Here is a 13615-nt window from a genome sequence, read left to right on the forward strand (position 1 = left end):
TCCATGCAGGCAGAGAGCAGAATGGTGTGGTGCATGCTCCGTGCAGGCAGAGAGCAGAACGGGGTGGCGCATGCTCCAGGCAGGCAGTGAGCAGAACGGGGTGGTCCATGCTCCGGGCAGGCAGAGGGCAGAATGCTGGCTGATATTCAGTAGCTAACGTGGAGAGGGAGCGTGTGACTGTTCTAGCTAGGCCAGGAACGTTGTCCCAGTCCTTGAACACCCTACACCTCTGTACCAATGCTGAGAGTGGTGACTGGTCTTTGTTACAAGATGATCCTTACCTAAATATGCCGAAACAAGTCAGAACGCAACTCCCGGCGTGGATCTCCACCAGTAATTTAACATCAGCTGGTGGTTGTCACCAATTTTTTTTTTTTTTTGGTTTTTCGAGACAGGGTTTCTCTGCAGCTTTGGAACCTATCCTGGTACTAACTCTTGGAGACCAGGCTCGCCTCGAACTCACAGAGATCCGCCTGCCTCTGCCTCCCAAGCGCTGGGATTAAAGGCGCACACGCGATTACCGCCCAGCGTCACTGTAACTTTTAAAACACTTTCCCATGGTCACCCCTTGTCAGTGGATTGCTGTAGAGTGCTGCCCGGTGTACATGTGTATGAGGTCTAACTAATGTATTAGCCTCTTTCAAGGAAAACAAATCCAAATCCATAGCTTCAAAAGTAGCTCAGTATACTGACTTGATTATATGTAGCAGACTTCATGGCCTTGTGTTGGAAAAGCCACTGAGAAGCATTCCATGTGCCCTTGACAAACACTGTCTGCCTGTGTATTTGGAGTTCATCTGAAACTTTACATCTAATTTGTATCTAAAATACAAATTCTAGGCGGTTGGCCCACTTCTTTCTCTCCTTTTGGTTCTTGGCCTCCTAGAGCAAGAATAGATGCCAGGTGGCCACCTAGGAAGGCCCTGTTTGGCGCAGCCATTGTACACAGGGCAGGCAGCTAGATTTCCACAGCTCTCTGTGGGAGTCTTACAAGCCTGAATGTATATTGACTTTCTTTCCCTTCCCCTTAACTTCATAGTTTATCTATGAAAAACTCGATTTAGAAAAACATGTGTTTCACAAAACCAGGTTTAGATCCTAATGCCCTAGATGCAGTGGTAACTGACAAAGGCAGGGAAAGGCTTTTCCTGCCAGGTTTCATCACTGTCCCTGGGGCCTGTCTTCTACAAGGGGCACCTGTGTGGCTCACACTCTGGGGTGAGAGGTGAGTGGAGCAAGGCTCAGCCCTGCGTCAGCCTGGTCATGGTTATGTGGTTAGCAGCCCTGGATGCGTGTGGCAGCTGCCTTGTGCTTTAAACAAGAGGGGACCGGGTGTCGGAGGCCGTGGAAACCCACAGAGCCAGGGTCAGAATCTGCCTGACGACAGTCCGTGGAATGACGCCTCGGCCTGGTTCCTCTGTATATTTGTCCCAGTGAAGTGGCCTGTCCTCACAGTTCCAATCTTACCTGTGATCTGCTGTGAGTTTGGGGCACTTAACCTGACGTCAGCACGTACCTGACGTCAACACGTAGCTGACGTCAGCATGTGTCACCCGCCATTAGCTTCTGTTTGCTCACTTATGTTTTTCCACCAGGACACAATTTTATTGAGCGCTATCGTGCGGCAACCATATGGGCTCCTGCGCACACGTGGGAGCAGCCCACCTTCAGGGAACTGAGTTGTTAGCTCCTGAAGACCCAGTCCTCATCCATTAACGTCTCTCGGAGCATCTAGAACAGTATGCAGCTTGCTAGGAGTATTTGTAATCCCAGTACGTGGGCAGCGGAGGCAGGAGGGTCAGCAGTTTCGGCTAACCTCACACCTCACGTACATAACAGTTCCCCCAGCCAGCCTGGGATAGAAGACACTGCTGTGGGAACTGTTTCCTTGGGGGAGATGTAAGCAAACGCCTCCTCGGACACCAACAACAAACCAGACGATGCTCCCATCAAAGTCCAACTTGAGGAACCAATGAATTTTGGAGGCTCCTTTACAGAGCAGGGTGAGGGATTGCCTTCAGAGCATGGGTGGGTGACCCTAGAGGAACCATGCCACTGCATAGTCTCCCCCCAGCTACCGTGATGTCTCTCTGTAGCTGCATCGGTGGAATGTACCTTCAGTTACCTTTTACGGTCACCTCTAGAGAATACAAGACCATGGGACAGAATTACATACAGCTAGCAGCCAAGTGAACGAGGGAGCATTCAGAGTCCAGAGGTGCGTTGATCCTCCCTGCCCCTTCCCGTGGGGGGATGTCAACAGGCAGCAGGCCCATCCAGGGACTCTTGCAAGCGGTCACAACTGCCCTGATGAAGACAATTGGTTGTGCTTGAAGGACAGCCCTCCGCAGCACTCTGTCCCTGGCTCTGGGAAGGTGAGGGCTCTGAGAGGTCTGCTCTGGGAGATGTGTGACGGCTCAGCTCTGCTCAGCCTCCCTCCATGTCCCACCAATTGGTTGGTGTGATGGTGTGCTAACCTTCCACAGATGGTCTCATACAGCCTAGTACTTCAGTGCTGGGTCCCTTCCTGTGGATTGCCGTGCAGAGGCCACTCTCTCTCTCTCTCTCTCTCTTCTCTCTCTTTCTCTTCTCTCTCTCTCTCTCTTTCTCATGAACACTTGGAACACCAACTTTTTGCAGGTAGAAGATCAAATTCCTGTTTCAATTTTACCATATTTATCCTCCTTGAAGCTTCAGAAACAGTAGTTTTGGCCCGAACTATATCCTATACATGTACGAAAACTTAAGATTCCCGCCCCTCCAGCTGTGTATTCACAGGTTACCACAGGTTACCATGCTGTTCCACCAGCAAACTGCACACACTGAATTAAAACTAAACATCAAGGCTGATTTACAAGATGAATCGAAAGCTCATTTAATTACTTATGTGATTTGTTCCTCCTGAAAAACATCATAAAAACCACAGCAGTTCTTGAAGCCACACCAGCTGATAGCTCCGTGCTCCTGACCTCAGTGTTGGGGCTGGGGTCTAGTGACCTGGTGATAGAAGAGACTGCAGGGATGTGACTTATCTGAGTAGGCGGAGCCACCCATGATGCCTGAGTTAACCAGTGAGAGAACAATCCTCATAGAGACCTTGGGAAATGAAGAGAGAGCTTAATGAGTTAGACTTCAGACGTAAGGGATGCTATGGCATGGGTGGGAAGGTGGGTATGTGGAGGTGGGTGGGTTATCCCCAAGATGCGCACAGACAGATACACCGGCCAGGTGGTCATGGTTGAATGGGTCGATGAGACCATACGCCTCAGTTAGACTCCTGATTGTGGAGGCCAGGAAGCCACCTCCTCCCACTGCACGATGGTGAACTGCCTTGTGTAGAAGACATGTGGCACAGCTAGCTAGCACTTTCCATAGGGTCCCACTGTGCCAGTAACACCAACTATAGGAGAAACAGATTAGGGAGACGGAAAGTCTCTGGTAGGAATTGACCCCTGCGTTTGCTGTTGCTTTGTACAGGCCTTAAGGATTTCCTTTAAAGGTTGAAGGAGAGGCACAAGAAGGTACAGACTGAGCGGGTGAGCAACTCAATGTTCCTGGAATTTAGTGCAGTACCTATTGCCCCCATCTTGCCCTGCCAAAGCTGCAGGACACTTCAGAATCACCTGGGGGAAGGAAAAGAGGGTGACTTTTGGGCCTTGTGGAACTTTGTTGAGTTGTATCCATCAAGAAGAACCTACCTAGAGAGAAGGAGTTGTAGGAAAGTCCTTTAGTCCCCAGGGTTGTATTTTTACGAAGTCTCCTGAGAACTGTGGATAACGCCAGAGTGGCGTTTGTTAAGAGTTATAGAGAATTCTCCAGCAATATACATATGGATGTTTTTAATTTTATAAATTCATTTTGCGCCGGGCGGTGGTGGCGCACGCCTTTAATCCCAGCACTAGGGAGGCAGAGGCAGGTGGATCTCTGTGAGTTCGAGGCCAGCCTGGTCTACAAAGGGAGTTCCAGGACAGGCTCCAAAGCTGTCTCGAAAAAAAAAAAAATCATTTTCCGTTCTGTTGCATAGAAATTTGCCATTAAAAAAAGTCATTTGTATTTCCAGGGGAGGATTAGAGAAAGCAGAGACTGGCTTGGTGGACTGCACTTCCGGCATGTTGGTCTCTGGGACTGAACTGAAGTCATCAGGCTTGCCTGCACCTTTACACTTTGAGCCCTCTTGTCTGTTCTGGTTTTGTTTTTAAGTGAGTGAAGAGTAAATATCATATGTTCTTGTTAAAGGGACTAATTTAATTAAATAGGCAACAATAAAATACTGATGTCAGTGGACAACTCTCTCTTTGAGGTTCTACAAGAACACCCAAGAAAGTCACAAGCTACCCTGTGCATATGCGTGTGTGTGTGTGTGTGTGTGTATGTGTGTGTGTGTGTGTGTGAGCATGCCTTAAAAAAGTTTCAGCAAGTTATTTTATCTTTTTAAGACATGAAGCTGTGAAGGAACAAATGTTTTGTGGGTTGGGGGCAGTGGGAGAAGGAGTAGGGCATGGGTAGGACCAAGATACATTGTATACATGTCCAAAATTTTTCTAAGAATTAAAGTATCAGTTATGAATGTGAGTCTAAAATTTAAGTCCTGCTTTCTGCTACTTTGTAAGCACAATGCACTGGCTGAGAACTGGCCACTGGTTACATAAATCACAACAGCTGGTGTGGATTTGGACTTGAGGAGTACCTTCACCCTTTCCTTACCTGTTGCTGCATCCTGGCTCAGAGGGTTATCAAGGCTGGTGGGCCTCTCTGGCTAAATAATGCCAGAGTCCAAGCTGGGAGGATTGGGAGGCCTTGCTTTGTTCTGGAGCCTTAATATTTTAATGAGCCTGCAGGCTTGGCCGCTCTCTCTGAGTGTGTTGTTAGTGTTAGCACTTGCAGAGGATGTTCATTAGGAAGCTCTTGTTTCAGCATCTCAGAGAAACTCCCCATTAGGGCAGATCTTTCAGCAACGCGGCCTGCGAGAAAGGAAAGGAGGAGAGCCTTGCGCCAGGAGCATCCAAGGGATTTGGTATCAGTAGTCTTAGTTCTAAAGATTTGCTTTGGAGAATTAATTGGAACAAATACATCTCAAGGGGGGCGGGGGAGGGAAGATTGTAGACCAAGGAGGTACTTGTTGTCTTCACAAGGAGAGGGCTCTTCATCTTGCAGCTGAATCAATACGACACTAATTATTTCTGGTTATCTTTTATGGGTTTGTAAGACATTTCTTTTGTTCTGTGTCATTAAAAAAAAGCCCATTGTTTGATCAGTGAGTGACTAATTATGATAAGTAATTTGAAACATTCTTGATGAAACTTGCCTGTTAATTAACATCAACAGCACATGGAGACTACCAGGACAACAAAGGTTCCGTGCATGCGCTGTTCCTGGAATGGATGAGCTCTCCCTGGCATGCCCAATAAACCATGATGCCAATGGTTAAAAAAAAAACAAAAAAAACAAAACAGGTGGGAAGGTCTGACTCACCGCAGGGGGAAGAGTTGTAAAGCTGCACAAAAGAGTATTGGAATACCACAAGGGGGGGGGGGTGAGAACTAAGTGTCAACAGCAGGCTGCAGGGCCTGGTGGCTCAAAGGAGGGAGGGTTCGACCTTTTGTTTTCTGAGGTAAATTCCCCAAAGCATCTGTCCCCTGGAGACACCGCTGGTGAATCAGAGTGCAGCATTGACATCGTGGTTGGGGGTGACTGGTAGCATCTGGCTCGTTGGTGTCTGAATTTAAGGATGTTCATGTTTATCAACTCAGTGGTTTTTCTTTTATGCTTTTTAGATTTCTACCCGGACAAGGCCTGGTACTATACCCACAGATAGGAGACAAATTGGATATTATTTGCCCCAAAGTGGACTCTAAAACTGTTGGCCAGTATGAATATTATAAAGTTTATATGGTTGATAAAGACCAAGCAGACAAATGCACTATTAAGAAGGAGAATACCCCCCTGCTCAACTGTGCCAGACCAGACCAAGATGTGAAATTCACCATCAAGTTTCAAGAATTCAGCCCTAACCTCTGGGGTCTAGAATTTCAGAAGAACAAAGATTACTACATTATATGTAAGTATAGTTCTCTCTCTTTATTTTGTAGGAATTAGAAGCTAACTAGATGTGTATTGATTTCTGTTTTCTTTAACTTAGCATGGCAAATTATTTGTTGAGAAGCTTTGATCATTTTTTTAAAAAAATTAATTGAAATTTGGGACCCTGTTGTAACAGTATTAATTAAATATAAATACCCAGCAGGGGCGAACCTGCCAGGATTCTTACGGTGTTGAAATAAGTAAATTATGTGAAGGGACTCAACATCTCTACTAACAAAACCATCTTTAAGGACCTTTGGTGAGGTTTTGATAGGTAAATCTGTGTGATGCTTTTTCTCTCCACCCATCCATCTGTCCATCCATCGTCCACCCACTCATGCATTTAGTGTGCATTCTGTTCCAAAAACTGTGTTTCAAAGCTAGGACTCGGTAGACCAAGGTGCCATGGTGGCACAGTCTGCCGCGACGCCATCACTCCAGACAGGCAGAGCTCAGAGTTTAGAAGCATGGGGCTTACAGACAGGTGCCAGTATGGGTGGTAAAGTGTGGGGGTGCTGCCTGAATGACAACCCCCAAATCTGTCATAATAACGTGGCATTATTTCAGGAGGAGAGGGTAGATGTCCATTGGGTATATCTGAAGTTCATTCGTGAGCTGAGCCCATGTGACACGCGTGCCCTGCACACGCTACAGCGAGCACTGACCAGGCCTGTTCTCAGTGTCATGGGTACTGTGAAATCTGTTACTCAGGCAGCTGCTCACGTGGTTCAAACAATGAGATTCTGGTTCATTTTTTTGCTTTCAAGGTATACTCTTTGTGGGCTTTCTGTAGTTGTTTTTTAATGGTAGCATTGAGATGAAACTCCTGATTCACGGAGGCCAGTACTCGACCACTGAGTTCCACTCTCTACCCTGTGTCCCTGGACTGCAGCTCCCTGCAGTGCAGCTGGCCTCTGGCTTGGCTCCCTTACCTCTGTATCCTGGGACTGGAAATCTGATTTCTCTAGTTGAGCGACTCTTTCCACGACAGAAGCAGCCATCCACTATATCCACCTAGTGTTCCTCACTGTGTGGTTTTTACATCAGTAATTAAAGCAAACGTGGTCCCAGGCCGTAATCATCTTGTCTGTGGCTTCAAATGCCACGGAGATGAAGAACCGATTTTTGAAGCTTACACAGTATATAGGAAATAGATTTCTAAGAGTAACCAAAAAAGGAGAAAGTGGCGAGTTAGATATTTAATGAAATAATTACCATAAACTGGGCATTGTAAGATGAAGCAAGGCAAATGGGAGGGTAAGAAAAGAGGGCTATCTCTGAAGAGATAATAAAGTAGTCAGAATGTAAAATACATGGAAGTTAAGATTTTGGAAACACACGCATATGGATAAAGACTTTTAATGGTTGCCATGATCTAGCATGACTTTCGGAGAAAATGAAACTGACCCCAGATTAGTTCCTTTCGAAAGGTCACTGCTCCAGCTGAGTGGAGAAAGGAGGGCGAGCACATGCCTGAACGGGTCAGCTGTTGCCAAGACAGGAAAATACCTGATCCCGAAAACACTGTCAAGGAAAATCTTAGGGTTCCTCCATTGATGGGGGGTACCAGCAGGCCTGCATAATTTCCTTCTCCATCTTAAGCTTAGATTTCAAAACAATGGCATTGAAAATTCCAGCTTCCTACGAGGGGCAAGTGGAAGCTTGGTGAATATTACAGATTTAACGTTTCATTTCAAATAACATACACGAAATGTAGCTAAATGATCGGTTTACCAGCTTCCCTCTGTGCGTCATGGTGAGCGTGTCCCAACTGCTCTTCATCAACGTGTGGGAGCTTAGCTGTGGACTCGCCCGTGCAGTCTACCCAATAACAGCACCTGTTCATTTGGGGAACCCATTATGCCACATTAACAGATTTATGGCGTGTTTCTCACTACTCTGAACCCCAGGACTGTCCTTAGAGTTAGGATTCACCATGTCATAGCATGGGATGGCTTTTTGTAACTCAGGAAGCTGAAGCAAGAGGACCTCAAGCTGAAAGCCAGGCTACTCTACACACAAGGTTCTTCTGTACATTCAAGAACTAGAAAGCATCTTAAAAACAGAGCCTTGGCTATCAAGCAAGGAGGCACTGTGAGAATGTTGCTTCTAACAAGACGTTCCCAGGCCTGTGAGTGGCTCAGGACTTTTCCAGGAAGCCCTGTGCTTACTTGAAAGGCTTCCCCTACGTCACAGGCAGAAGAGAGTACTTAGTGACATGGAGAACCAGTTTCTCACACACTCCGTAGCAGCGTCTGCTGCTGTACAAGTTCCCTTGAAAAGAGGGAAGTGATAAGATCAGATTTTAAAATAGCACCAAAAACACTCAAGGGATTTGAAAAGGTAACCCATTGTCCTATCAAACAGTTGTATGCAGGATACACACACGCACACGCTCATGCACGTGCACATACACACACACACACACACACACAGGCCTGTTCTTTTCTCAGAAGGAAAGTATGTATAGGCAATAATCTTTATACCAGTACATTCATGAAGATGGCTGGATAGCACAACGGGAAGTGTTCAGATTCGCAAGTGTATTTTCGTACTGCCAAGCACTTATCCACTTTGAGATTGCAATAGATGGCATACGTGTTTTGCTGACGCCAAGGCTTAGCAGCTGGCTGCTGGGCACTTTCACCCCGGGCAGTGTCAGGAGCATCATGTGCTAGTCCCGTCCTGGGGGCAGAGGAGCAGCTGTAGTGTGGAGGAGTGCTTGGCGTGCCCCCGTGGGGAAGTACACATGGCTACTCTGTCCTCCCAGGAGTCCAACGCCTTATGTCTCACTTATGCTGCATGAGCTTCATGAGGAAGTCACTTTAATTTCTTCCTTTAGAACATTATTTTCTCGCTGTTGTCCAGACGGGTGATGGTCAGACACACAGAGCCGCTGCTGTGTCAGCGATATTTCCCAGTGAAAGCCAGCAGGGTCTGGCCCTGATTATTATTTTTTTTGACGAGGATTTTTTTATTTAATTTGTAATGTTACCCAATTTACAGTCACTGCATCTTTGGGTTTTATAGTAAACATTAATGTGTAATTGGAACTGTGTGTATACCCCCCCGTATCCCCAGAGTTCTCTTAAGAAGTGACTTTGTAGAACGATAGGCCTCTTCATTAATCCTCCTCCGCAATGTTTCTTTGCCTTGACATGTGGAAAAATGATATATATGGGGTTTCTTCGTGTTTCGAATTGACTTTTCAAGCGACCTATTTCAGTCATTAGCCTCGGGCTTAATTTGCATAACTAATAAACTCTTCTAATCATGAGTGATCTGGAGATGTGTGGTCTGAGAACTCCCTGCTCTTCGCTACAGTCAGATCTTTAACGGCCTTAAAAACAGAACTGGCTTTTATCTAGTCTGTAGTTGGTTTTTATTGTGTCTCTCACTGAATTGTTTATGAAATAACTGCATCTTCTGATACTATCCATTTGCAGTAGAAGCTCCCTGTTGGATATAGTATTCTAAAAAGCCATCCAGTTTGAATTGGGAAGGTACCCGTCCTCTGAGCGCCCAGCCTTCAGCACTGAAGTTCTCTTAGAGAAACTGTTCTTGCTTCTTCAGGGCTGAGTCAGCAAGCTCCCTGTGTTGGCCTCTCAGCTCTATCCTGAGGCAGGTGCTCTGGGCTGATACCCAACCTGAGCTGAAACCTTGTGAAGTCTACACAAAGTGACTGCATGCGTGAGGGGTGTCTCGTATTCTTACACTGTGGGTGAGCGAGGGGTCCCCCACGGGGCGTAGACAGACTTCATGCTGTTCTTACCTTTTGTTTCTTGTGGTTTCTGTCTTGTTTTATTGTGTACCCCTAGGCAGGTCATAATCTTCTAGCATCATCTGAAAGTCACCGTTTTCTAAAGACTGTCTGATTGTTACTAAATCACCGAGTGTCTTCTTGGAGACAGCGCTCCATGTCTGGCCTGCCTTGCTGAGTCTGGGGGAGTCTCTGTTTCTTAAGCCTCTTTAATAAGAGTGTGCAAAAGTGGCAGGCTCCACAGATACTGTTGAAATTGTTTTTAAAGTGTACACTCCACTTCAGAGCAGAACTCACAAAAAAGAGAAATATTTGCCCAAATAAATCCAAATAAGAGTATTAATGAGCCAAAAACAATGGTTTGTTCCTTATTTGGTTGAACATATGTTGCATCTTTTTCCTGGCTTTGATTTGCTCTTTTTGGGTGATAAGTGTGGCTAGTCGCACTAACTATACCAAGTGCCCTGTCACATCTCTTTGGAAAAGCACTGAATACCAGAGCGGCTCTCAGATGCCCTTTGACATGAAGATAGCTTTCATAACATGGAAGAACACATGACAGTCCTAGAGCGATTACAGCGTTTATTCGGTGGGTTATCTGTGTATAAGTGCAGCAGCAGCTACACTGCCTTCATTGTACACCAGATAGCTTAGTGATGCAGAAACCACGTCCTGCCTTCCTGCTCCCTGTCTTAGTGGTGAGATTTGTGTCTGATGCCTTCACTGCACGCAGTTGAGTTGAGGCGTGTAAGCCCATTTCCAGCCTTATCTGTCGCTGTTCTCTTTGGGATGGTTCTTGCTGGAGACCACAAGGTCAAAGGCACAGAGGATGGATGGGTGCAAACCACATGTAGAAACACAAGTTGGCTTAGGAGCTATGAGTCCACGTCTGGTCACCGTGGGCCTTATGTGCCAATAAATAGATAAGTCACTCAAGTCAATTTCCTGCTATAGTCTTCTCATCTTTAAAAGGGCATCACAGGAACACTTGGTTATGAGGGAGAATATATCAGATGGCTTGTGGTCATCTGTGTGGTCACCAGCCAAGCACATGTTAACGTTGGAACAGGGAGGAAGTGAGGGGCTGGAGGCTGAGGCAAAACTGGACTTCCATTGCGAGATAGAGCTCCTGGGGAGGATGGGTACAGAAAGCTTCCCTGGGTTGCAGTCTGGGCATCAGCAAAGCCACAGAGAAGTTGCCCAGCCTCAGTCACCACCCATCAGATCTTCCCACCTCTTCATCATTGACTGCTGGTACAGTCCTTTTGTCCTTGACCAAGAAGCACACAAATATGTGTGGTGCATTCTGGGATTGCCTTAGCTTGCCACAGACAGGGAGGAGTCTTGACACGCCCACAGTCCTGGCTCTTACTTCCCAGTTCACCAGCCTCTCACCTGCTGTGGTCCCCTAGGACCCAGAAAACTCCATCAGTCATCACGCCAGGGTTACCTCATGGGCTCCATCTGTAGGAAGCCTCTCCCAGGGTAGATGAGGATCCATGTTGAAGTTAATATAAAGGAAGCTCAGCTTCACTTCTGCCGATCTTGGGATGCACCGAGACACTCAGGTTCCTGGTCTACTGTCGCCATGGCCACCTGGAAACTAGGCCTGGGTGGATTAGTAACCATCCAGAGGAGAACAGGGGATGAGATTACCATTCATAGAGACTCTGTTCGTGCTCCTTGGCATCTCCTGGGAAACAGAACAGCATATCTCATGTAAACCACACAGATATGGGCCTGCCATTGCCACTCCCTGCTCTGAGAGCAACCAATGATGAGATAAGATGATGGAGTTCCAGAAGGAGGAGCAAAGATTGAGGAAGAATAGATAATAACTCATAATGCAAAATGAGTAACATGAGAAATAAAGGACTTAGCAGAACCAAAAAGTTATTCTGGAATTATTCAGAATAAAACTGTCTTCATAATTTCATAAAACTCATTTTTATATCTCTCCCCCTGCATTTATAGCTTGCTAATGTTCACACAGGCTTATAAATAATTGAACAATACTAGAGACCTTGTGGATAAAAGAGGACACGTTTCTTTCTTAACAGCCCTTAAATATTCATCATGAAGATAAAATTTTAAAGCAAAATAAAACACTTAAAAAAATAGCCAAGAGGCATAGACAGACATTTGGAGGGAGAAAAAAAGATTGTGTTGAGAAGATCTAATTTATATACTTGTTAAGATGCACACGTTTATCCCTAAAGCTCTAACTCAGAGTCTGGGTGTGTTTGATCCTCGGGGAAACGCTGTGACCTTCACGCCCGACTTACTTTTCAAGTCTAGCAACACAGGGAATAGAACAGTTTTTACTGCTGTGAGGAAACCTAGACAGTGTGACTTAGAACACTTTACACACCATGAAATATCAGTGCAAAACCCAACGCAGGATCTCCAAACCCTTATCCACCATTGTAAGTGTGTAGCTATGACTCCTGGGCTGTGTATGCACTGTAAAGAGACCTTGCAGAGATGCATGGTGTTATGTGCAGGGGTAGCCACGAGAGCAGACATAGAAAATAGTAGTGACTATAATGTACAGACATGCAAAGCACACACATGACAGTGCAGAGGGCCAGACACAATGGAGAAGGCATGCATACATACACAGAGGGAGGCACAAAGCGTCCATGCTTCATGCCGAGTGCATGCGATAGAAATAATAAAATGTTTCTGTCAAACGTGTTTGTAGTGATGCCCTGTCATACATTACATAACATAACTGACTTTATCAAAAATCCTCAGAGCTTAGCTCTTCTACTAGGGTACGGGTAAGCTGGGTACCATGGTGTGCTAGTCCTAGCTACCAAGAAGACCAATTGTGGGAGTTGACCGCTAACCTGGATAACATAGGAATATCTACAGGGCGGAAAGATGGGAGAGATGCCCTTGTTAGTACTTCAGGTCTAAAATCTGTTCTTTTTTTTCAATAAGGTTATACTAGAATTGTTTCATGGCATTAGCAAGTACATTGAGCCATCAACAGAACGTTGCTAAATAATAACGTAATTAAAGTTAATTCAGTGTAGACACAGATATTAAGAGCCGTGAACTTTCCTTAGCTAAGTGCACGTGCTGCAGATGTGTGGGTGGACGGACGGTGAGGGGATGGGGGTATGGATGGTGGGTGTTAATAAGAAGAGGAAGGTGGGTGGTGCATCAGAAGGTAGGTGGATGGGAGGTAGTAGATGGGAGGATAGGTGGATGGTGGGTATATGGCTGGCTGGCTAGTGACTGATAGATCACTCCAGCCTTGGGCGAGAGCCGAGTTTATCTCATTATAGAGGAACCAGGCTATGTGCTGCTGAATGGCAGCCCTGCTTTGGAAGTGGCTTTGCGTTCATGAATTAACCCAGTCTGCTGTTCCTACCAGTAAACTATGGGATGGAGTTATTCTTTTATTGAAATAAACATGCGGGAAACTGCCCTGGAGTCTTTGGATGGAGTAAGGATCACACGCAGAGCAGATATAAATGGGGGTATTTTATCGGGGTTACCGCTGGTCTCTCGGTGGTCAAGGCCAATAACGTCAAGACCATCTAAACTGTTGTGCCACCAGAGAAACGCTGCCTCTTCTGCCGTGTCCCGTCCTAAGCTGTCAGCAGGCATCAGCTCAACCACTGTAGAAGTTGCCGCCACCTAGCCATGAACTCTACTCAGATGGATGCTTTCCACTTCGCTGCAGCTCTTTCTGTAATTACTGGGTCATTAATATCATTGCCTGCAATTAGTGACAGTTGGGTGAGCGAGAGGATTGTGGGA

At 46.1% G+C, this 13615-nt stretch overlaps 1 protein-coding gene across 2 annotated transcripts in view; it reads left to right on the forward strand.

The window, feature by feature from the left end:
- The window catches only part of Efnb2 (ephrin B2), a 43170-nt gene that overhangs the window by 16367 nt on the left and 13188 nt on the right, over positions 1 to 13615 (forward strand). For both annotated transcript variants that reach the window (XM_005366310.1, XM_026788809.1), the window contains exon 2: positions 5775 to 6058. In XM_005366310.1, coding sequence (XP_005366367.1) covers positions 5775 to 6058 — 284 coding nt within the window. The remainder of the gene's footprint in view (positions 1 to 5774; positions 6059 to 13615) is intronic.

The sequence above is a fragment of the Microtus ochrogaster genome, unplaced genomic scaffold (assembly GCF_000317375.1).
Source record: "Microtus ochrogaster isolate Prairie Vole_2 unplaced genomic scaffold, MicOch1.0 UNK7, whole genome shotgun sequence".
Lineage (NCBI taxonomy): Eukaryota > Metazoa > Chordata > Mammalia > Rodentia > Cricetidae > Microtus > Microtus ochrogaster.